Source organism: Podarcis melisellensis, assembly GCF_964234715.1.
Source record: "Podarcis melisellensis genome assembly, chromosome: 7".
In the NCBI taxonomy this organism is placed as follows: Eukaryota; Metazoa; Chordata; class Lepidosauria; order Squamata; family Lacertidae; genus Podarcis; species Podarcis melisellensis.
The window spans coordinates 45657593-45684009 of NC_138539.1; the positions used below are offsets into that span (position 1 = coordinate 45657593).

General features: G+C 40.8%; 1 protein-coding gene across 2 annotated transcripts in view; it reads right to left on the reverse strand.

Moving 5' to 3' along the window:
- The window catches only part of COLEC12 (collectin subfamily member 12), a 73257-nt gene extending 47203 nt beyond the window's left edge, over positions 1–26054 (reverse strand). Inside the window, exons 1-2 of one of the 2 annotated variants that reach the window (XR_014170127.1) lie at positions 25517–26054; positions 11080–11130 (exon numbers count right to left, since the gene is read on the reverse strand). Coding sequence is in view for 1 of the 2 variants with exons in the window: in XM_081918075.1 (XP_081774201.1) it covers positions 11080–11130; positions 25517–25523 (58 nt within the window). In the remaining variant the exon portion in view is untranslated. The remainder of the gene's footprint in view (positions 1–11079; positions 11131–25516) is intronic. The other variant, XM_081918075.1, reaches the window with a different exon arrangement.
- Positions 26055–26417: the final 363 nt, after the last annotated feature.

Below are 26417 nucleotides of genomic sequence, written 5' to 3' on the forward strand. Positions count from 1 at the left end.
AACAATTCAAGTCAGAGCAAAGAGAGAACTTTAATACATGCCAGTTGGAGCAGTTGAAGTTTTTAATATTTCTTTCTATGAATGAGTATTAGAAATATGTATTTTGAGGAAATGTGTCCAAAACAACGGGAAGAGGTATGCTGCTATAATGAAAAACTCAGTTTATATTTTGCTCAACAACAAATTGTTTTTCATCATTCCACAATAGGGGATTTTTAAATTTTGAAGCATCAGATGCCTTCAGCAACCACAAATGTTTCTACAACAACTGTTGTGCCTGCTCTGTTGCACTTTGTTCTCCATTTTTGCTGTTCTCAGCACTACACACATCAAACACAGGACCGAAAAATATAGCTGTCTTCATTCGGTTTTATTAAACCTGGTGCCAACAAAAACTGGAGGCTGGACTGTTTAACTACTGGTGACTGAGATAAATGCATCCTAGCAGACAGGAAACAGGTCGCCTTTTATGTACTAGATTAACTCTACAGTTCTAAGAGTATATTGCTATATATAATTTTAACCAAGTTATATAAACATCAGATTCCATCAAACAATTTGCATACACAATTTGCATTCCACACAGGATTTCCACTGTGGTACAATAATTTAGGAGTAGGCTCTACTCGTCTGTTAAAGCACTACTACTTACTAATAAGTAAGGAAGCAGACTGTCTCAAGTTTTTAGTTTCTGAGTGATGAGGAGACCTCCCCAATAACCTGGAATTTTGCTAAACTGAAGACCTGTTTATACACATACTTCAGTGTGTCATGGCTGTGATTTGCCACAGGCAGATGTGGTCAGATGACTGGTCTACCCTATGCCTAAGGTAGTCAAAAAGTGGGGTTGATACAGCAGAGCCCAGAATCTGTGCATGCTGATTTAGCTGTGTTATCACAGTCTTAGATCACTGAAGCAGACATGCTGCACAATTATCTTTGGATGACATTTTAATACTAAATTGGCACCTGCTAGTATTTCCAGTGGGATGTGGGTGGCGCTGTGGTCTAAACCACTGAGCCTTGGGCTAGCTGATCAAAAGGTCAGCCGTTCGAATCCCTGCGATGGGGTGAGCTCCCGTTGCTCGGTCCCAGCTCCTGCCAACCTAGCAGTTTGAAAGCACATCAAAGTGCAAGTAGATTAATAGGTACTGCTCCGGTGGGAAGGTAACTGGCGTTTCCGTGCGCTGCTCTGGTGTCAGTGTTCCGTTGTGTCAGAGGTGGCTTAGTCATACTGGCCACATGACCCGGAAAAACTGTCTGCTGACAAACGCCGGCTCCCTCGGCCTGTAAAGCAAGATGAGCGCCACAACCCCAGAGTTGTTCGTGTCTGGACTTAGCTGTCAGGGGTCCCTTTACCTTTACCTAGTATTTCCAGTATGATGCCCTCCAAGATAGCAAAGCATATTTTAATTGCTAGCACTCCCACAAATATAGCTATGTGGTAGAGATAACACTTTGGACAACATACATCCAAGACCGATCATGTGTTTATGTCAACCTCGTCCACAAAGCACAAATCACATTAGGGTGCTTAGAGATAATCCAGTATAATGGGCAGCTACAGTGGGTGGCAGAGAGTTATTCTAGGGGACATGTTGCTGTCTTTCCCCCATGATATTTCCTGTGCTACCAGCTGCACAATACTGGAGTGCCAGACTAGGAACATGTGATGAAACTGACTGAGCCAAGTATCATGAAGTTCTCTTTAAAATGAAAAGGCCAATTAGCTTGATCCTTATGACATTATGCTGTCAGATTCTTTCCCAACTGGGACATGAGTTTGTTTGTTTGAAATATCTGCAGATTTACTGGACTGATGTTTGGAAACCCACCTATTCAAATCATGAATACAAATATTTCTTCGTGCTTTCCACAAGATATGAAATATTTTTTTAAAAAAACAGACCTGTTACAGAAACCAAGGAGAAAATTCTGCTTTTAAACTAAAAATATAGGAAGCAGTAATCCAACTTATTTGTATGTTTTGGAATAAAATTCCATTTGACTTAATGCAATATAATGCTGTTGCTATGGCAAAAGGAGTACTAAAGAAATATGATATCATTTTTGTTGCAGCAATTTCCATTGGTAAAGGATGACCTCTGGTTTTTTGCCAATATTACAGCATGGTCTTTGAGTATGAACCAGATGCTGGTTAGAGGGCTAGATAAATATTCCTACTTCACCCACTACAGAGATTTTTTTAAAACATGTGTTTATTAGTAGTATTTTCCATTATAATTGCATCTGTACAATCTGAAATTGCCTTCTTTTCATTTAAAGATACAAGAAACTTTACTTTACTGTCATCCAAGGCCAATTGTGTTATGAAGAATTCACCAACAAGTTATGGAGCTCTGTTCAGAAATCATAAAAGCCATAATCCACTGCTTAAATGAAAAGAATTGAATAAAAGCATGGAAAGGTCCTTATTCATTTCTCATTTATTTCCGTGAGGTATGCCAGGGGGACTTTTCAGTGGATTTTGACTATGTATTTAATAGCATCCTTAAAGCACTGCATTGGCTGACTGTGAGCTACTGGGCCCAATTCAAGGTGTTGGTACTGATGTACAAAACCCTGAATTTCTATGGGCTCAAGTATTTAAAAAATTGCCTCCCCCAGTATGTTCTGGCCCATACCCTGCATTCAGTGGAGAGGCTCTGCTTGTGTTGCTGCCAATGGTGATGGCCCAGGGTGATTACACAAGACAGGTCCTTCTTGGTAGCAGCACCCCGGTTATGGAATCTCTTCCCTGGGGAGGAATCTCCACACTAGTAGCCTTCAGGTGTCAGTGAAAGACATTTGTACAAGTTCACCAGGACTTTTGGAAGGTAGATGCTCCCATCAGTTGTAATATAGACTGTAGTTTTAAGTTAGCTTCTTTCTCAGGGAGTTTTTATGGGAGTTGACCATAAGCGCTTTGGGCTAACTGATGGTATTGTACAGTGGTACCTCCGGTTGCAAATGGGATCTGTTCCAGAGGTCCAGCTAGATCCCGAGGTTTTCGCAACCTGAGGATCACTGTTATACACATGCGCGTGGCGGTAGACCGCTTCTGCGCATGTGGTGAAACATTTCCGGGTTGGCCGGTTTCGCAACCTAAACTTTATGTTACCCTCGGGTAACGTAACCCGAGGTGCTACTGTACACTGTGCTACATTACTAATGGAGAGAAAGGGTGGCACAGAAATAATAGCAACAACATGCTTTTAGGATACTGTACTTTTCAAATGTTAGGCACATAAGGAAAGCAGAAGACAGAGCTTCCCAATTCCCTATTGACCTAGGAGAAACTAGTACAATCTGCCACTCTTCTCCATATCCACCTGTTGATCACTGACAGTTCTCAATGTTTGTTTGTTTGCTTGCTTGCTTGCTTTAATTAAGAGAGAAGCCCAGCTAAATAAAGGTTTAGTCTATTTGTATGTATGAAGAAAGCTGAAATAGGATGCATTTCTGTGGATTTATATACATTTAAGAGTAAACAACAAAACAAGATTAGATGGCCATAGAGAGGATGCAGACTCTTTAACAAAGGCACTATGTATCATAGAAGATTCTCTCAACCACATGTCTGTGTGAGAGGGAGACTGATCGTTATTAGGATTCTTTAAGGAGTAGATTACATCAAGACAGGCTGGATTTTAGGAATGAAGACTCGGTACACACAATGTATTATTCCAGAATCAATGGTGACTGAGTATTTGCTTTCCCCCCATATAGTTCACACATAGTATTTTGCCCCTGAAAAGCACTTATTGAGAGACGGGTTTCATTCAGAAAATAAAAGCTCATTGCAAATTGATTCTGCATTACTGTGCAGTGTGCCCATTTGAAAACAGATGAAAACAAATGTAGGCAGTCCCAATAACACTGTGGGTGGGCATATACTAAGAATGTAATCACTACTTCCTTCCTTATTTAGCTGGATCATGTGCAGGGAGGAGAAGGTGTGGGTTACGTAATTAAGGTGAGTGTTTTCAAATGGGAATCAAGTAACCACACCCAGCCTTTGTGGACAATAAGATCTAGAATCAATCTAGAAAGTCGCATGCTGAAGATGAGCATGAATGATTTCTGATTGAGAAAAACTACATTTTACATGCAACCTAAGACTACAATTCTATTCCTACTTATCCAGAAGTAGCTGTGCTCATTTTATGTCTTAACTGTGAACATGTTTCCTACCTCTGCAGGTGCCGTGCATGGCATAAGCAAGCCATAGTATAGCTTGTCGTGTCGTGTGATCTCGGACTGTAGTTTGTTTCAAACAAACTATGAGCCATAAGCCAAGGACAAATCTGGGCCTATTTCTGGCTTGATGTTTGTTATAAATTAATTATAATTATAATACAGTACTTTAATTACAGTACTTTAATTAATTATAATACAGTACTACTGTGTGTGTGTGTGTGTGTGTGTGTACCCCACACAATATCAGAGTTTTTCAACTTTTTTAGACTAGTGATCCTGAACATGAAATGTTTTTAGAATGTTGCACTATTTTATTGTTGTTAGCCGCCCTGAGCCTGGCTTCGGCTGGGGAGGGCGGGATATAAATAAAATTTATTATTTATTATTATTATTATTATTAAGGTTTGCACAACATAACAAACCATACTATGGCTTGTTTGCGCTGCTCACAGGGATAAGCTGGACTGGTGTGTGTGTGTGTGTGTGTGTGTGTGTGTGTGTGTGTGTGGCCTGGAGACAGCAGGCACATTCTTGACTAAACCATGATGTAAAATAAACAATGGCTGAGCTCAGTGTCACTCAGTTCAATGGACATCCCTCTGAGCAGACATGGATTGGATTGCACTGTGGGTGTGCTGTGTCAGTGCTTCTGATCCCTACAGTGGAGGACTTTAAAATTGGGGGAGGAGAATCATTCAGGTGTATGAACAAATGTCTCACTCATAACTTATGAATATATGAAAGCACATACAAGTAACACACTAAAATCGTATCTACTTGGACTGTTCCATAGTCAGGTGTATGCAAGAAAAATATTAAAAAATTAAAGTCTTTATCACTGACTTTTTAAAAAAAGGGGGGGGGGGAGAAGGTGTATTCTTACAGAAGTGAGAAGAAATGGTGCCACTGGAAAAACACACACGAGTTTTAAACACAGTGGCCAAAATCTGTTACATAACATGTTTTACTGAGCTTGTGTAGGCAGGCTGCCACACGTTTAAATGGGTGTTGCGTAATTTTGCAAAGGGCTTGTATCTTACTTTGACTTGCAGTTACATATTTATAATGACCATTTGGGCAGTGACCAAGACAGGCCTGCCTCATTCAGAATAGGGACAACTTTAACCCTAGAAGACAGCCAAAGAAGCAGCTGGTGGCTGCCTCCAAAGTCATGCCGTTTGACTGAAGATATATTGTGCTTAACTCTGATTTCCCCCTTTCCCCCAAATTAGTTTGCTTTCTAGCAATTCAGGGGAACCCTCAAGCTCTGATTTAAAATTATACCCACAGGAATCTTACTCTGACAGAAGAACACTACTGAACTCGCTATCAGGCTGGTGGCAGGCATTTCCAAACCATCACACTCTTTTCCATGAAAACTGTTCTTCAAACACCTGGCAGCCCTATCAGGCAAAAAAAAAGCATTTGTATGTGTGACAACATTAGACAACACCTTAGATAGAGAATGGAAAAATAATAATCTGCTTTTTCATGTTTAAACGAGACATTAATAACACCTCACGTAGACAAGTCCAAATAATGAATTGTTCTGGAAGTTCCAATAATTCACTGAACAAATTCAGCTTCACTGCCCATCCCCAACACTAAAGTTTTCTGGTAGAATCATTGGCATCAATCTATGTATGGAAAATGGAAAATAAAATAGAAGCTATTGCTCAACACTCTTCCATATTTTCTTTACCAAAGTCTCCCATTTCTTATATCTTTCATTACATGCTTAAGCATTCATCTAGAAAGCCACATGGGCTCAAAACAAGCAAGAGAAAGTTTTGTTTCCTTGTTTGGATAGCTCATTGCAAAAGGGCAAATGACATTTTCAAAAGAGGCAAGACTAAATAAAATTACTATTCCTGCTGTTTCTTGGCTAGCATTTAGGATCTCTGCACTTTGGATAAAGGCTTGGTTACAGTTTCACTGTGCTGAAAGAAAAGCAATATGGGGTTCCTTGAGCTCTGCCACAGGCAGCCAAGCATGAAGAATTTTCAGTAATTTACTTCTGCACTTTCTATAGCAGCTTTCCCCTACCTTCCCCTATCTTCTACATCAGCAGTTGGGAATTTTAGTCCAAAACATCTGGAGAGCACCAGGTTGGGGAAACTTGGTCTATACTATGGTAACATGCCTTAGGACTGTGATTTAAGGTCAGCAGAATCATAGCAAATCTACAGTACTAGTGTGTGTGTGTGTGTGTGTGTGTGTGTGTGTGTGTACCCCACACAATATCAGAGTCCTTCAACTTTTTTAGACTAGTGATCCTCTTTGCAGTGAAAAATAGTTTGTGACCACCACCCAGATAATTTGTGACCACCACTCCAGGCTGTTATTTGTACCCAAAGATGCTGTTTGCCTTGTGGGGTGGGGGTGGGGTATAAGCTAAAGAAAGAGATTTTCAGCAGAAAATTGCAATGAATCCAGATTGGGTCCCTCAAGGTAGCTATTTCTTCAAAATAAGGTGGCAAGTTTAATCACACTTTTAAAAAAGTAATTTAATTGATTATGTGTAATTTTAACATTCTTTGTGAATGGAGTAGAGGTAACGTATTTGTGTGTAGCACTGCAGATACTATATATTAACCCAAAGGCAAAGCTAAAAAAATACTGTAACTATTTAAGGTATACTGTATGTTTGTTACACTTGGAAACAAACTTATAAAAGAAGCTGCATCCCACCTGCAGCACCATATCTTTGCAATTCAGTGATGACCGCAATAAAAACAAAGCAACAAAACCGGCTATCTGATATAGATGAAAGATAGATAGATGATAGATAGATAGATGATAGATAGATAGATAGATGATAGATAGATAGATAGATGATAGATAGATAGATATAGATAGATATGATGCCAAACGCACACACGTATCTTCTTGAAGGACTGAAAAAGAATGTTGTACTCCTATATTAAAATATATGTGTGTAAATATAAACTTTGGTTTAGTACATCGTTTTAATTTCTTTTCAACCCATCCTGTGACACCCATGGGGTCAAGAACCACTGGTTGGAAAACAGTGCATGGTACACACAGCTGCCCCATTCTTCTTCATGACCATGAGAATTATGCACTTGATTCTGAACTCATCTTCATCCCCACCCCTGGCAAAGGTCATAAAGCCGCAAAGTTCTGTAAAGGAAACAACGGGAATGCAATGCACTTAATAATGATTGAGAGCTCTCCATTAAGTTTTGACCATTATGAAGACAATCATCACTATAAAAAAAAAATCCTTCTGAAGAAGTGTGCATGCACACGAAAGCTCATACCAAGAACTAACTTAGTTGGTCATTAAGGTGCTACTGGAAGGAATTTTTTTTGTTTTGACTATGGCAGACCAACACGGCTACCTATCTGTAACTGAATCATCACTATGACAGCAATTTAGAGGATGCTATGAAGAGCATACCCCACCCTGGATTATCCCATAATGATTCACCAGATAATAAATGGGTGCTGATTTTTATAGACACCCTCCAAGGAGTTAGCTGTTGTCTGCTAATGCTGCTGACAATTCTGCCATTTTAAATCCTGGACAGCTGTTTCATCCATTCATTTACCCCATTTCAATACAGGCGCACCGGGATGGGCGGGACTCTGCAGTTGGGCATGCAATGATTGTAGCGGACCCTATTTTGAATTTCCATACATCAACATTCTACCCTTTTTAACACATCAGGCATTCTGCTTCTTGTAAACTGAACTGCTTTCCCCCATATTTACACTGGCATCCCAACACACATATAGCTGTGTCAAGTTGCCACTACATTTCTTTCGGATCTGCTTTGCTTCAGAGATCAACACTGAATGGAAGGATGTTACCCTTATCTGTTGCTTCATTCTACTTCTGAAGAAGACAGTCTTTCTCTCTCTCTCTCTCTCTCTCTCTCTCTCTCTCTCCCTTACTCATAGTTCAGACACCATTCCATCATTTCATGACAAGAACTGAGTCAAATTCTTTCACTTTCCTCCCAATATTTGCTTTTTGTCATGAAACTGCTGCTAACTCACCAAATGACAGCAACTTAAGGAGGGTGTAGGAAAATATTTTCTCAAAACAGAGGGAATCCCAAAATCAGATCTGCATAGCAAACAATGAGTATTCAAGAACAAAAAATTACTGCAGCTTCTTGCATGATTCCATACAGTTGTGAAGCAAAGAACAGCCATCAAAACATTTTTTAAAATAGTTTTTTCAACTTTCTAGATCCCCCCCCCCCAAATTCATGGTAACAAAATGGTACGGTGGTGGTAGCTTTTTGCTATAGGGACATCTTTGCAATGGGTGAAAATATATGGGAACTCTCAGTGGGAAATGGGATAATGATGATGATGCATCTGCACTGGAACCCCCTCAAAGAACAATTTGGAACAACCAGGAAAATGGTATCATTATCATCACCATCATGATAGGTGTAATTCTAGATTTAAAATGCAAAGCAATTATGTCTCATCAAAACCAATGTTCCCTTATAATACATAAATAAATAGCAAAGGGAATTATTGGAAGTACATGTATAATTCTATCTCTGACAAGTCATCTTCCACAATTTGTTCACTGGGTGTTTTACAACAAAAAGTTCCTGGTTTAGGAAGGGGTTCGTTCTGGTGGCAGCTTCCCAGAATATACATAAATCTCTGGTTCGTTATCTGGAGCAGTTGCCTTCAAAGAAGCTATTCCCTGACTGATGTCTAACTAAGAGTGATAAGAAAAGGTGCTTTGTCATTTATATCGTGTTAACACGGCAGAATAGAATAATGAACATCTGAATCAGCAAACCGGTCACTCTTGGCGATTCCTTTGCACGCCATAGTATCCCTGGAATGGATGAACACCCCATTCTGTCACTGAGGAGCTATTCCTAAGAGCATAAAAATCACCAGGTTGGGTCAGGTCAGTGGTCCAGTTAACTCAGCATTCTTGCATCTGCTGACAGAGGTCAACCAGATGTCATGGGGAGTTTTTATAAGCAGGGGCATGCCAGGAAAATCAATCACTCATGTTGTGGTCTCGTCCTCTTGAAGTCAGAGGTATGTGGCACTGGCAAAAAGGAGATTGTACTTCAACAAATTTTCACAGATAGGAGTTACTGACACATATGTTCATACAATCTCTATGTTTTAAGGAAGCTGCTTAGATTCTTTTCATTGTCTTAAGCTTTGGATGGCACTGAACTTGTACAGATGCCATGAATGAGTAACTTTTATTTTATTTTATTTTCCTTCCGATTCGTGAATTCAACATGTCCCTCAGTCATCTACTTTCTAAGCTAATTTAAATGCAGAAGAAGATGAAAATTTAGACAAAGAACTTCTCCTAACCTTGTGACTTTCCTCCACTGTTTAAATAAACACACACACACACAGCACACACTACAAGCTCATATTTCTCCAAGCACTTTCAAAGAAGGCCAGAGTCCACACTGGTTGTTATTTAATACTCTTTTGGCTCAATTCAGCGAGACTATGGTTTTGCCTATTGCAGGGAATGGTAGCATAATCTGGCATTTCAAGTGAACTCAATAAGTTAGTGATCCCACGGACAGAGGATGTGGGATTGCATGTTTGTTGAGGGAGGGAAAATTCACTGTTTAGACTATTCTAAAAGGGCTTTCTTCCAAATATAAGATTGCCTTCCACCTCTAAGGAACACAGAATCCTAGAGTGAGGAGGCGTCCCTGAAGTGTATTTGAGGAGAGGGGGGATAAGGTAAAAATGCCTTTACCCTCTCCTTGTTTTAGTTCAGTCTGTTAAATTCCTTCCTGCTGCCAACACTATAAAAGCTTCCCACTCTACTGCCTCTCTCATTAGTAATATGATACTTCTGAAATCATCAGAAGAGATTTACTATAGTTTAAAGTGGGTCAATTCATGGGGGACAAAAGAAAACTTAAGGTATTTGTACCTGTTCTGTCACATAATAGATCTTGAAAATGCCTCTCAGCTGCAATGCTTAATTATTACTTTGTTGTATTGCGGAGAAGTATTTTTAAATTATTCACAGGACATTACATTTTCATACACTACAAAGCCACCATGCTGGAAGTCAATGGAAAGGCTTCCAGTTTAAAACTCAAGGCTCCTCCAGTCTTGTTTATTGAGCATTCATTCTGACTCGCTTACACAAAGCTTATGTGGTTATATTTTCAGCTGTTTCTGTACTATCTTAAAAACCATTTTAGTTGTTTTTATAATAATCTGTAAATCAATTTGCGAGATACATAGACATAAGATGATTAATAAGTTAATTCATTATCATCAACTGCTGCAATGTAAATGGTCTTTAAAGTAATAGGTAAGGGTATCAAGTACTCACAAACCACATGGGTAGAGGGGAAGGAGGAAATTCCCCATTCTGCTCAGCGTTAGTCCACATGGGCTAGCAGGAGATGCACAGAGGTGGGAAGGCTATTGTTGTACCTGAACAGTGATGGTACTTCAGACTCACAACAGGAAGCAATACTTTTATAATGCACTTTGTGTTTCATGCCTTCTCTTGTTGCTACTGTCACTATTAAGACCAATGTCAGGAAGTGACTTAAGTCATAGTATCAAGATGGCATGGCTCTCAGTTGCTAGTAAAGAACTATTCCTTCTGAATTACAATGATTGGCAAAAACAATGACATAAATAAGCAACTGATGAAAACAGTTCCCTATAATAAGTAAACTTTATACAACTAACACATCTTCTCCAAACACATTCCAACACTTTCAACCTCAAGTCAAATATATTGTCTCCTCCTTTTAAAGTTTGAATTACATGCTAGTCGTAAACATTCACAACACTTTTGTGCTATGTCTGAAGATGTTTTTCTTCTCCATTTACTGGTAAACACTATGAAAATGTGAGGATTTAACTTACCAAACCTCTTATAGCCAAAGGACTGAACCTCCTCTTCTTCTGCAAAATCGTCTGTGTATGCATATAAAAAACAAAGTCAGAATTTTATATTAGTATATGACAGCCACTGGCATATAATATAGTGTACGATAATATATGTTTGTACTAAACATTTGTAGACAATTCTGCTTAGAATTTGCACTTAAAATGCAATCTTTGGCTCAGTGGGATCTGAAAAATATCAAGGGCATTTCCCCCACCCACCCTTTGAAACATCTATCTTTAGTTGATACATAACTTTTGGAGCTCTGTTTGTCGGAATCAAAAGTACAAAACCATCTGGTCATGCTCAGCAGCTTGTGTGTGGAAATTATTGGGTGGTCCAGCACATAGTTTAATAGAACAGACTAATTTCACTTACCAAACAATATCCAAGAAAGCAAGCTATACTTGGCTTGAAATACATCACTGCTGCAACTACAATAAGGCAAACAAATACAGAGATTTAACCCCTGTCCTGTGTTAGAAGAGAAAAGAGGGATCTTTTATGAATGAGGATGAAGACCTCCTAGCAAGATGCTTTGAAGTTTCTGATCTTCTGCTTCATGTGGTCTAGTTCTTCCATAGACAGAATGAGGTCTGTAATCAGCAGGCTTGCCAGGTTTTCATTTATCTGACATCATCATTTATTATAAGTTGCTAAGGGTCTAAACTTGCTGGGTTGGATCCAGATATTTATGCTTAAAGTAGACCCAATTAAATCAATGGGACATAAATTGGTCATGACTAAGGCCTCACTAAGGGACTAAGGGACGCGGGTGGCGCTGTGGGTAAAACCTCCGTGCCTAAGACTTGCCGATTGCATGGTCCGCAGTTCGAATCCCCGCATCGGGGTGAGCTCCCGTCATTCGGTCCCAGCTCCTGTCCACCTAGCAGTTCGAAAGCACCCTTAAGTGCAAGTAGATAAATAGGGACCGCTTACTAGCGGGAAGGTAAACGGCATTCTGTGTGCTGCGCTGGCTTGCCAGATGCAGCTTGTCATGCTGGCCATGTGACCCGGAAGTGTCTGCGGACAGCGCTGGCTCCCGGCCTCTAGAGTGAGATGAGCGCACAACCCTAGAGTCTGTCAAGACTGGCCCGTACGGGCAGGGGTACCTTTACCTTTAAGGCCTCACTAGTATCAATGGATCTACTCCAAGAATGAAGAAGTTAGAATAATATAACACCAACAAATGACAAAATTAAAAACAAATAAAGAAGACATAGAAAACACTTTTGTTGAAACCAAACAGTCCAAAAGGGGAAAGTTGTAAACAACAACTGCCAGTGGTTTTATGTACCTGTTGAGATGTACAACTGAACCCTGACATAATCCCTATGAAACTACTATGCCAAGTTACTGGGTACCCTGGCAGGTAAGAGAGAAAGTTTACACACTTCACACACTCAAAGCCAGGTGTGTGTGTTTGTGTTTGCATGCATACTTGCAAAAAATATATGTCCAACAATGGAACACATATATTTCCTGCCCTAATATGGATTGGTTTTGTAGTGCCATGTAAGGGTGGGGTTTATTTTGCTGCTGTCATTAAGGGTTTTCAGTATCCAGTCAATATTAAGGGACTTTGCTTCCAGTACTGCTGTCCAACAGGGGTGCCATCTCGTCCTTCGGATTGTGGGTACCTGCTACCACGTGGACATGAGACATCACAGTGCATTGTGGCGGCTGGTGGTGGTGGATCATCTTCCTCCTCCTACCTACAGCCAGCGACGCACCCTTTTCTGCGGCGAGGGGCTCAGACTCAGAGGTAGAGACACTGCCTCTGTGTTTGAGGCTCCCCCCTCCCCCATAAAAGAGAGCCTCACTGGCTGGTTGTGGAGGATGGAGCTGAACTGCTTCTCTCTTGGAGGCAGCGCTACTGCTACCTGCTGGCTTTTCTCATTGACTTTATGGGTGCCCAGCCCCCATAAATTTTATTATTGTGGGTACCTAGGCCCCTGGGCCCCCTGGAGCTGGCTCCTATGTTCTCCATGTAATCTGCTTCAGATTGCTTGTTGGCTTGTAGGCAGAAGTGTAATTTCTAGTCAGGTATATATTGTTGTTGTTGTTTAGTCATTTAGTTGTGTCCAACTCTTCATGACCCCATGGACCAGAGCACACCAGGCACTCCTGTCTTCCACTGCCTCCCGCAGTTTGGTCAGACTCATGTCTGTAGCTTCGAGAACACTGTCCAACCATCTCGTCCTCAGTCATCCCCTTCTCCTTGTGCCCTCAATCTTTCCCAACATCAGGGTCTTTTCCAGGGAGTCTTCTCTTCTCATGAGGTGGCCAAAGTATTGGAGCCTCAGCTTCACGATCTGTCCTTCCAGTGAGCACTCAGGGCTGATTTCCTTAAGAATGGATACGTTTGATCTTCTTGCAATTCATGGGACTCTCAAGAGTCTCCTCCAGCACCATAATTCAAAAGCATCAATTCTTTGGCAATCAGCCTTCTTTATGGTCCAGCTCTCACTTCCATACATCACTACTCGGAAAACCATGGCTTTAACTATATGGACCTTTGTTGGCAAGGTGATATCTCTACTTTTTAAGATGCTGTCTAGGTTTGCCATCGCCTTTCTCCCAAGGAGCAGGCGTCTTTTAATTTCGTGACTGCTGTCACCATCTGCAGTGATCATGGAGCCCAAGAAAGTAAAATCTCTCACTGTATATATTGCCTTTTGTATTTTCTTGAGAACAATAGAAATTATTAAACTGCTTTGGACTTTACCAAATAAGGAAAGAAACAACAATTCCATTACCTATTACTGATATGACACTATCCTTTTTTTCACCCTTTTTCTTCCATTCCAAAGACCACTAGCACATGTCTTTAATGCAGAAGAAACATATCTGGCATTCATTATAACTTTAGCATTTGTGTTGACACATGGCACAAGACAGTTATTAACACAGAAAGTGCAGTTGTTCAGGGTATGCAGCTGTATTGGCTTCAGCTCTATTATTAATCAACACTAATTTGAATGACTAGACACAAAGAATGTGTGCCGTGAGTAAGTGAAATTCTTACTAGTGCTTTTACTACATTAGATCTGCAAGGCAAAGTAGAGCTTGGCATGTAAGACCAGGAAAGAGTTAAATAGCCAGCTATGCTTGTTTCTGAAAATCCACACCTCCACCCCCCAAACACTAGATGGTTTGTTTAAGCCAATTAATTACTCATGGTTTGCCCAACAGCGTTGCCAGGAATTTATTTAGCTATCCTGGACCATTGCATTAATTAGTTTTGCAACCTTATAAGAGTGTGACTTCTTTTTTAAAGCATAATTTTTCTCTGCTTGGCAGTAAGACTCTGTAATGATTCATGCTAAATCTTTTGCTTATGGCGTGCACTTGTGGTGTTTTTAAGACAAATACAGAAACAGAGCCATAAATGTATGTCAGCATGTGTTTCTGCTTTCAAAACATGAATACATGGTTGTGTGCTATCTGAAAATGGCCTAGGCAACTCCTCATCTATGCATGGCCGCCATGACTTTTTTATTGATCCCAAAGATGTTTTGAAGAAACCTGGGAAGTTCAGCACTAATCATTTGTGAATGAAAAAGAACCTCTGCTTCATACTTGCAGAAGTTGAGCCTGAATCTGTATTAGTCCTCCCTAACTTGGTATCTTCCAGACGTTTTGGACAATAACCCTCTTTACTGTCTATAGGCTATGTTGGGTGGGACTAATGGGAACTGGAATCCAACAATTTCTGGGTTGTTAGATTAAAATGGAAAGAGTGGAGAATCATGTACGCCACCTCGAGTTCCTTGGAGGAAAGGTGGGATATAATGTATAAAGAGTAAAATAAATAAATGTCTGGTGTCAAGATTATGGGCCAAATCTACTAAGAATCAAAAGCTGAGGCTCACACTTTGTCATTCAAGGATTTTATTCAAGTTTAGTCAAGTTAGGATGGTGCAAGTGTTGGCTGCATATACTGCAACATCCTATTCAAAGCAACAGAAACAAGGCGACTGCTTACTAGTCCTGACTCTGGCCATTGAGATTTCTCTGGGAAACTCACAAGCTGGACACAAATCGAATTAATTTACTGGGATCGTTGACCAATTTAGACAAATGAGAACACACAATACATGACATTTTCTAATTCTACATAAGCAAACAGCATGAATGAAAACAAGTATGAGACTAGCTAAATTAGAAACATGTTAAAAGAACTTGTATCTGAACTGTAATGTGAAAAAATACTGCTGCAACTTTTGCAGTTACAGCGGAAATATTATGCACTAAAAGCAGGACACAACAGTGACAGTCACCTGTTGTTTTATTTCCAGTCAGAAGTATACTTCCCCTGAATGATCAATGAAGCCAAACTTCAAAACACCTAGACCAAGATACAAACTTTTCCCATTCATAACATGTTTGCATTACAAGGCAACTAGTAATTCTCCCCACATTCCTATTCTTCTCTGTCTTGGACTGAACCAGAGCTGTAGGGCCTGATATGGCTCCTCTCTGCCTGACACTGGACTCCTCAAGCCACCTTCCCTCACTGCAGTGGTGCCAGAAGCCCTGGAAAACACAATTGTCTTAAGGTACATAAGTCTTTTAGACAACATTTCTCAGGGTTTCTGGTACAGTGGTACCTCTAGTTGCGGACTTAATCTGTTTCGGGGTGCCGTTCACACCCTGAAAAGTCCACAACTACAGCGTCTCTTCTGTGCATGTGTGTGGCGCGATTGAGCACTTCTGCGTGTGTGCAAAGCGCACAGATTGCTTCTGTGCATGCGTGGGCGGTGAACCCGGAAGTAAACACTTTTGTAAGCTGAAAGTCCGTAATGAGCGGAACGCAACACGAGGTATGACTACATTGTAGAGGCTGCTGCTACAGCATGCCAGACAACAGAGAGAGAGGCTGGTTGCTACAAGGTAAGTAAGTGAGAAGAGAAGGGAGCTTGCAGGTAGAGTATGTGGGAAAGGACTCAGCCCCATTAAGTCCCCTAAAAGATATAATTAGGAGTGCAACAGGGTCCAAATTCAGAATGGGGCTTAAAAACAACACCATTATGCCTAGTTTCCACTGACAAAGCCTGTCCTCTATGAATCTGACTAATCTTTTTTTGTTGTAGGGCCTAGAAAAAATGACATCTTGTGACAATTAAGTCCAGCAGTTAATTATGTATTACATCAGACCCGCATTCCATCGTGGCTAAACTTCCAGAGGCCTCATGCCATGGGTGGGCATGGACATGCAAAAAGTGGAAAGGCCACCACAGACACACTCCCACTCATATGCACCCAGTCACACAGCATTTTCATACACATCCACACATATCAAGCACCACACACCCACTCTTACACATAACCCACAACTATTCATTCATCCTACTCACACACATACCTCCTCAGCAATGAGGCTTGAAAAAAACCAATCCATCTTTTCCAAACCTAATTGCCAGAGGGGAGGGGCAATCTTTGTGAAAAGGGTTAACCCCCTCTTTCTCCAAACTGTTAAGTCTATGAAGATCCCCTATTGCTTGGAAACAGCTTTTCCTTGAAGCTAATAGGCAGCTTTTAAAAAGTCTAGTAGTCAAGCAAAGGAAATTTTGTTTTAATCATCCTAATTGTTGCATGAGATGCTGGTGTAAGGACACCACAAATTGGTGGTGGGGCTCCGGGTGAGGCATTCCTTTTCTTCAATGAAACACAAGTACTGCTAGCCAAGGCCAAGTAGGCTTGAGTTCCTAGATTCCCAGACCTGGAAGTCTGGTACACCTTCTTTTCTGAAGCACTGGAATCCCGGCGCTGGAATTTAGCCCTGGACCTTTGGTTTATTAATCCTTGGCATGAATTCTTGGCATAGAATAGATCACAAAGGAAACTCCAGTGAATTGTCCACACTCGGCGAATGCCGCTTGAGTATGACATTTGTTCAGTACCCCAGAGACCAGAGTACTATAATGCTTAGAGGACTAGGGAACTCTGGATTCTAATCTCCATTCAGACATGTGGCTTATAGAGTGACTATGGGGCATTCCTGTTCTTTCAATCTAACCTACCTCACAGGCAGTGACTTACCAAATAGGCAGAGTAGGCTCCAGCCTATGGGCCTTAGGCCTTTTGGGGGCCCTGCGACAATGGATCAAAATAATATTGATTTGATCTTGAAATAAAATTGCAAAAACATATTAGGAGATCATTTTTGAGAGGGAGCCTAAGATTGCGACTGCCTTGAGGGTCTCCAGAGGGTTTAATCTGGCACTGCTCACAGGATTGTTGTGATGTTAAAATGTGAGTTTGGAGAAAGAGAAAACCATGTACGCATGCAACACATTTAACAAATACAAATACACATTGAGTTTACAGGACTGTTTAAAATCCCCATGAAATGATTGCTCAAACTCAGCCATGAAGTGAGTTAACTATAGGCATGTGCCACATTTACATTTACCTAACTACTGAATAACTATAAGCAGCTCTCACACCTCTGGGAGAAAGAGAAGATTTCTAAGCAGACTGGCTGGAACCCTAGGACCCCTCATGTTACAAATTAAGGGCAGTACTCAGCATTAGGGATGCTCCAAGATTTCATTCAGTCCACATTTTAAATAAACTGATCTGATTCACACTTCCCAGACTAACACATGGTTTGGAACAAATTTTTCCTTTACCAAAATTCCTATGAAACATATATTTGGGGTTGAAATGTATACAACCATGTATACAACCCATTTATAACACATGTAAAGATGAATCTTTGAGAGGAAATGAATGAAAAACAAGTTTTTAAAAATGCAGATAGATGTGGAACTGGCATTGAACAGATAGCCATTTAAGAAGGCAGCAACTTCCATTCCCATCTTCCTTCATCATAATTAGTGCTGTTTCCCTTCTACCACAATTCAGTTTCTACCAAATACTATTTATTCATCTCAGTGTCTGCTATTTAATGTCATTTTACATAATTTATGTAAGTTATGAATTTAACATAATTAATGACATAATTAATTCCACTCAATTCAACCAATGCAAAGAAAGCATAATTTAAATGGGGGGGGGACCTGTTATGCCTATCGGTGTGGTTGCTCGAGAGCGAACAGGCAAGATCCCCACTGGTTTTTTCAAAGGCTTTATTATTGGTGCAAAACATTTACAATGCAGAATGCCTCAATTCCATGTCTTGCTAACTCACTAGCAGAATCTGAGAGTGGGCGGTCCTTAAACTTTCCCCAGCAGAGTAGTCTCTTGACCCCCATCCGACGCCTCCCCTCTCTGCGCAAAAACCTACTGCGCAGGGAGGACTTGGGTAAAGGGGGACCTCCCTCCTCCCCGCTTTGCTCATGCACGGTGTCTTGGCTCTTTCTTCCATCCTTTGAGCCCTGCAGCAATTCCCCACTAGAGGCGGGGCTTCCCTCCTCTGCAGAGGAAGTGCTGCTTCCCACAATCTTTGGAGGTTCCAAATCGCTGGATTGATTTCTGTTCCAGTCATGGGCCAAATAAGCGAGCTCCTTCTGTTTCCCTTTTTGTCAGAAAGAACAGACTTATGAATGAACATTTGAGAGACTGGCACAAACAGGAAATATAATGATCTGCCTATCTATCTTCGGCACATATATAGTTGGCATCCTACTTGGTGAATGAGATCTTGAAACATGACCAAGCATGGGACTTCCAAATTCCTTAATCCAACCCTCCTAGCATATCTAAGTGGAAGTATTAGGTACCTTTCAGATTTTCTTTTTATGAACTACCAGTCATCAAAATTTAACAAGATTAAACTCTAAATACAGTGGTGCCTCGCAAGACAAAATTAATTCGTTCCATGATTTTTTTCGTCTAGTGAATTTTTCGTCTTGCGAAGCACGAAATCCCATAGGAATGCATTGAAAATCAATTAATGCGTTCCTATGGTCAAAAAAAGTCCAAACAAAGCCAAATTTGGTACAACAAGAGTTTATTAAGTGCTCTTTAAAGTCACACATACTGTAAAGAGCATTTCAAAATTCAAACCCAGAATTTTTTTAAAAAAACAGCAGAGTGGCCCAATGGTCACAGAAAATCATAAAAATGCAGGAAAAAAAACACAAGCTTCCAGATTCTTGCAAACCCCTCCCCAACACCAAGTCCTTGAATTCCAAACACCCAACCCAAAATCCAACCCCCCCAAAAAAAGTTTTAAAAGCTTAACTTACCAAATGGCTGCAAAAGAAGTTTTGGAAAAGCTTCAAAAATCACCAAAGTCTTTAAAAACCTCAAAAAAGGCTACTATGTACACTGCGTTCTATGAGTTGCTCCTCAAAGTCAAGTCGCAACTGTATTAATGGTGTTAAGAAAAAGGAAACAAACTTGCAAGACGTTTTCGTCTTGCGAAGCAAGCCCATAGGGAAATTCGTCTTGCGAAGCAGCTCAAAAAACGGAAAACCCTTTCGTCTAGCGAGTTTTCCGTCTTGCGAGGCATTCGTCTTGCGGGGCACCACTGTATAATTATTTATTTGGGAGTGGGGACACAGCTAATAACATTATGGCTCAACACTTTATGGAAGTGGGCATTCAGAAAGGATGTGTTGAGGGAAGTTGGTTAGTTTTATTTCCACTTTAAATACACACACAGAGATTTGCAAGTACTGCAGCACCACACAAATCTGTAAAATGGTGTGATTTGTGCTTCGGTGTTATATTTTTAAACAGTACATTTGTCATGGGCCATGTGTGACCAAGAAAATCTGAGGCTGAAGCCAAACTTTTCTTACCCATATAGCTTTTCAACCTTCTCTGGCAGTCTGTCAGGCCCATGAGTTCCTTGAATCTCAGTATGATTTCAGTGGGACTGTTACAGCCTTACTGAAGTTTTATTGATGTCATTCTTGGCGCACGTGAGAGGGAGCTGCTGCACATGTCGTGTTAAATACAAATAGTAATCCAAACATGTTTTTGGTGAAGAGTATTCAGAATGTGAGAATCATTAAGCGCAAATGTGACCATTAATAATCTAACTGTAACCACCACTCACTGCTAAATTGGGATTTGACCACATGTATACAAGAGTGAGTTTTGAAACTAAGCATGACACTTTTACAATAAAAAATGATTTTGAAGCAAAACTCACTTCTCTACCAAATCTCAGCAAGTTCCTATTTTGGTTACTAATAAAGAATTTGAATTGGCTAGGCCAAGTTTCTGTTAACATATGAACAGCTAACAGGGAGACACTAAAAACCTAGATTTACAGCATATTACTGATAAGAGACTGCACTTGATACTTAATGCTATAATAATGACTTTTAAAAATATGCAGTAAATCTATCCTGGGTGTTTACTAGATGTGTTTGCAGTGCATAGGGGAAAGTATTTTTGTGTTCTGATCCCTCAGTCCTAAAAAAACAGATTCCAATCTCCGCCTGTTTTAATTTCAGCCAGTTCCATTTATTTATTTACTCAAAAGATCAATATCCTGCCCTTCTAATGCATTCACATAGCAATTCCATATTGCTTGCTTCACTTTAAAGAGCTGGATATTTTTGCACACAGATTTCACTTCTTCTTGAACTGCATCCTGGTTTTTACCATGTTGAGTTTTCATAAACATTTTGAAAACTCAAAACAATTTAATGCAGAAAAGTTAAAGTATCTTGAAAATCTAGATAGCTTGATGCAATAATTTTGAAGCATTGAGCTGCAGCTACTGATAGATTAAGCAGAAGATAAACTCAGCTCACACAACAGGGTTTTTCTGGTTCCTCCTCCCCACTGAAACCCACTGTGCCCTAGTCCAATGAGCTACAACAGAATTCAGGACGCTTGCCTTATGCACATGCAAGCGCCTTTCTGCTCAAACAGACAGAGGTGGATTTAGGACAGCATGACTGGTTCTGCTGCATAGGGCACTGAGCCTAGAGGGCACTGCACAACTAGAGGGCATCACAACTATGATGGTTGTACTGAACTGAGCAGAATGGAGGGCGAGAGGTGTGTGTGTGTGCCAAATTATGGCCTTGCACAGGGCACCACTGAAGTTTGAAAGACCAAAGTCCGCCCCTGACACAGGGCACCTCCTAAGTCATTCTCTTCATCATAACTGTGTCACTTTTGTTGCTATTGATTTGAGAATTGGTATATACTGTATTGTTAGAATTCTCAGAGCAATGAGAACTCCAGAATACCTGGATTGTGTTTCCTTGGAATGAGGTCATTAGTAGCATTTTTGTAATATGTGGTTTCATTTGCACATGTATACAGGTTGAACATAAGGGAAGATGCAATATAACTATATATATTGAAGCTGTCTACTTCCCATCAGTTTTCTAGGGGGCATAGCCACCACCATCCAAATGTTGTTATCTTCCAGAGCGAAATAATCACCCTGGAGGTTCTGAAGGAAGGGTTGGGCAGCTACTTGTTGGATACGCTTAGGTGCAATATATGCTGCCTTGCTTCAGGGTTGCAGAGCCAACCAGTACCAAAACGTGTAGTCTAGATTAATTCCAGCAATCTATGTGTGTGCTCTAATGAGCATGCAGAGATGTTGCGACAGCAGGTGGGGATTCTTCCCATTCACTTCATGGGGAAGTTTCACATACATAAAGAGATATACAATGCAGGGTCATCCCTTATGAATGAAAGTATGAGATGCTACAATGAGCCCGCACCAATGATGGGCTTCAATGGGTAAATCCATTCCCATTACTCACAACTATATTTTCTTTTCCAATCCTCCCGCCAAGAAACATGAATACTTGTTTTGTTGCTATCTTGTTTTATGATCCCATACTAGCATGTTTAAGATTGCGTTATTAACTACAATATGCTATTATATTACCTGCTAAAATGTTCCATTTGTAAGTCATTGGGGTAGGTACAATGCATTTCAGGTTTCTGGATAATTTCCATAATAATTCTTGATCTTTAACAGATAAGAATTTGCAAATTTGCAATATTATGAATTGTAATCAAAGCATGGATAAACCATGGCCTTAATGCAAGGCAGAATTGTAACAAATACTTAGTAATTAAAGGAGAATGATTTTTCACTCATAAGAGAGAGAAAATCTTCTGACCTTTTCCTTCTTTAAATTCAGTCTTACAGAAAGTTGGAATTTGGCAAGGAAATTGAGCTGCTTGTGTAGGAGGCATGCTATGTAATCCAAAACTAGAATACTTTTAATGGTGACTAGAGGGAGACTATATCTTCTTGCCCAACTACGTGATGGTCTTTTTCAGTTCTTGTTTTAAAAGTTAATGTGGCAAATCTCTACAGAACAGAGAACTTCCAGATGCTGCCCTTGAAAAATGGATCTGAAACTGGAAATGGTACAGAATGTGGCAGCTAGAACACTTCTCAAAGCTAAGCACTCAGGTCATATTACTTTTGCTACATGCTGTATATTAAAGACTGCCTTCTTCCTTACAGACCCTAACAGTTCTGAAGATCAGCAGAGGGATCCCTCTTGGCAGTTCTACCTTTCACAAAAGTTTGGGCTGTTGGTGGTCTGAGTGTGGGTATTCTCCGTGGCAGCCCCTAAGTTGTGGCATTCCCAGAGATGAGTCTGGCTTCTTCACCATGCAGCACATGGCTTCCCACAAAGAATCATGGGAACTGTAGTTACTGGTACAGTACTTACAGGTGTTGGGAATTATAGCTTGGTGATGGATAAACTAGAACTCCCATGGGGGAAGCCATGTGCTTTAAATGTCACATCTCATTTAAATCTATTGAGTATGGCTGGATACAGCCCAATATAAATAAAACAAAAGTTATATGCATTTCATAAATAATGTTTCAATTGTTCTAACTAACCCAACTTGCATCCTGTATTGTAGCCTACCTAGTATTTTACCTGTTAATCCAAATTATTTTGGCACACAATGTGAAAATTGCTTACAGTTGTCAGTCATGACTAAGTTAAATCCTATTGCTTTTGATAGGTCTACTCTGACAAAGATTGGATCCAACCCAATGTATTTTTGTGCAAATCACTTGTGATGTAATTATTTAGATAATCTTCAGCTCTCTAGGGATGTTGGATGTTTACTGCAGCAGCAGGTCAACTCTGCTGTTACTCATGAATAGAACACGTGGTTATTCTAAACATAAAAGCTCAGGAGTTTTTATAAAGGAGGAGATTTAAACAAAAAATGTGGGAAATCAATTGTGTGTGTTAAGGATGCAACAGGAGAGAGGGAAGGTGCTTTGGCACTGCTTATGATTTTCATAACTCTTGCATTACCAGTTCATTTGCCATTTTCATTGAAGGATGTTTCTCATTAACTCTGTAATTTAAAGATTTCATTTTACTGGCCTTCTTATGAGTTTCTGGAAAAACACTCCACAAAGTGATTGTGCAATTTCTTACAGAAAGAGAGTCATTATGACCTACCAAGAAGACTGAGAACATGCAACCCTCCAATATGAATAGAATCTCCATTAAAAGCATCAATATTTCAGATACGTTTTCCACTTTTTCCAGATGAAAAATCTCACTAGAATTGCTATCCAATGCACATTTTCTTCAAAGTAGGTAATACTGAATTCAGTGGAGCTTACTTCCTGGCAAACATGCATAAACTCAGGCTATAGGTGTCACAGCAAGAAGGCAGAAATCATGCATATGAGAACATTAAAGCAACATTTTTCCTAAGATAGCTGTGGCTACCTCAAATCTCCATCATGTGGTAGCTTATCATATATGCAGCATGTCACGTGGACACAGTACCAGTCAAGGGAAAGAGATGTTTTGTGTACCATGCAGTTAGCACACGAAAATCCCCATGTGACCTAAATTATACCCAAATGCATGAATCAATGAAAAACTTCTGTTGGGACCAGTGCACTTTGTAACATTTAAAATAAAGAATGATGGGGTTAACAGTCCGCTCTCATTCCCACAATGGACTTAATTCCTTGCACTGTATGACATCAACATCATAAGGTATTGCGCAAAAGTACATTGCTTCTCAGTTGTTATCGCCACTACATCCATCCTAGCACAGTGGCACCTTGGGTTTAGAACTTAATTCATTCCAGAGGTCCGTTCTTAACCTGGAACTGTTCTTAACCTGAGGTACCACTTTAGCTAATGGGGCCTCCCATGGCTGCTGCGCCGCTGCAGTGCAATTTCTGTTCTCATCCTGAAGCCAAGTTCTTAATCTGAGGTGCTATTTCTGGGTTAGCAGAGTCTGTAACCTGAAGCGTCTGTAACCTGAGGTACTACTGTAGTGCCATGCATTATAACAGCACGGGTGGCTCTACAGACCATTAGAATTGCTAACCATCTCCAATGTTCTGTACTTTACTCCCCACAAGATGACATTCAGAAGTTGTTTTCACATGTGTGTGGGCTCAGTGAAAGAAAATACTTTCTCCCATAGACTGCCTCTCTGGCAAGCTAAGTCAACAACCTCAGTATACTTATTGGCCTCTGGAAAGAACTATCACAATGTTTACTGCCCTCTTGGCATCTAGAATTAAACAGCACAAGCTAAGCAACAGGCTGATACTCAGCCACAGATTCCTTATACAGTATATATTTCTGTTGCCTACTTAGATTTATTTCTGTGGCTAAAGAAAAACTATGCTTCACAACTACTTCCTAAACATTCCTAAACATCATTCTTTGATGCCTTATTCTCTGAAGTGCAAAGTCCTAAACTTATTCAGAGGTCCTCACTTTTCATTTTCATTGTTGAGTGCATTCTTATACACATCTACTCAGAAGTAAGTGCTACTGAGAGACCAACTGGATATGTTTCCAGGTTCGTGGGTAGAGGATTGCAGCATAAATGATTTAAGTGACACTTAGTGGTCACAAGCTATAGAACATAATCAATGCATGCATGCCAAAGTGTGATTTGTAAGTGAAGGCGAGTCTTTAAACTTCAGATTTTCGGCACATGCAACCTACAAACTAAATATTTTCCAGTCTTGAAAGGGGAGGGGGGAATGCCAAGTATATTTCACAAGCCAGTTAAGCCTCTGCTAGAACCTAATCATTGCCAGATGTCTAGAAGCAATACTAAGAACATCATGAAATGTTGGCAACCCCCCACTGCGCTCTCTGAAAAACTGCAGGGGGAGGGGAAAGGGGGGAATGAAAAAAAAGATAGGTGGTCAAGAAAAATGTGCTGGGGAAAGCAGAAAGTGTTGTGTGGGTGAGTACTTCATTCTCCTGGACAGATTTTCCCAATCTAAAAAAATCCAAAAGGGGGACCTGTAAACAACTAGCAAGAAGCTGAGCTCAGACTTTTCTCGAGGAACAAATGGCAGCTTTCATCATTAATGGACTAGAGCACGGACCCGATGCAGCTCCAGTTTTACACACGCACACGCTTGCAAAAATCTTTGCTCCTACAATAAGCACCACATGTTCATTTGCTGACAGACTGCTGCTCCCACAGCCCAGCTCCTTCCCCAACACTCTCTGAAAGAGCCATACGCCTTGTTCCCTTGCTTACCTTTCATGTTGGCAGGCAGGGCAGCCACATAGGAAACTTTCAGGCGCTGGAGAAGTTTGTTCCTTGTTGCACAGAACTCCTTTATGAGACTCTCATGCCGGGCAGCTCCCTGGAGCTTCTGATCAGCGGGTGGATGGAGCTCTCTGGACTAGCTGCTTGGAGCACCAGCCTTTCCCCCTCTGGTCTCTCAGAATAGTAAACTTTGCAACTCTCCCCACCGGCCTGAACTCACACGACCAGCCTCTGCCCCTCCTCTCCAATCTCTGCTCGCTTTGGGAAACGGCAGAAAGCTGCTGGCTCCACAGTTCTCCCCCCCCCCCTTCAGTTTTCCCCGCCTCTTTCACGAGTTGGGCTGTAAATTGAGGCAAGGGAAGAGTCTGCAATAATAAACCCTCAGGCGAAGGTTGAATGAGGAGGAGGAGAGAAGCTCTGAAGAAGGGTTGTTCCCTCACACTGGGAACCGCAGCCTCCCCTGACTTCCAGGCTGTCCTGCAAAATCTCTGAACTCTCAGCCGCCCTCCCGTCACCACGACACGGGGTTGACTCTTCCACAGGGGGCTCCGAGGGAGGCGAAAAGTGGTGGTTTGGCGCAGGGCGGAGGTGTAAACTTTCTTGGCCCAACCGCTCTGAGAGGATGGACTTAAAAGCGAGGGAAAAGCCCAGCCACTGTCAGCTCTTCGCTGCTGATAGAGGCTCGTTCCTTCCGTCCCATGGGGGTGGGGAGTCTCGGTTCTTGTGAATAAAAAATAAATAAATGGAGGAATAATCGAGGCACACGTATGCTGAAGGTTGAAGAATCACCACAGAAGTAGCTAATGTCGCTTCAGCTTCGATTGGGTCTTCATTCGAAAATACAGCACAAATGGCTTTAAAAAAAAAATGTTGACGTGTTTCCCCCCGT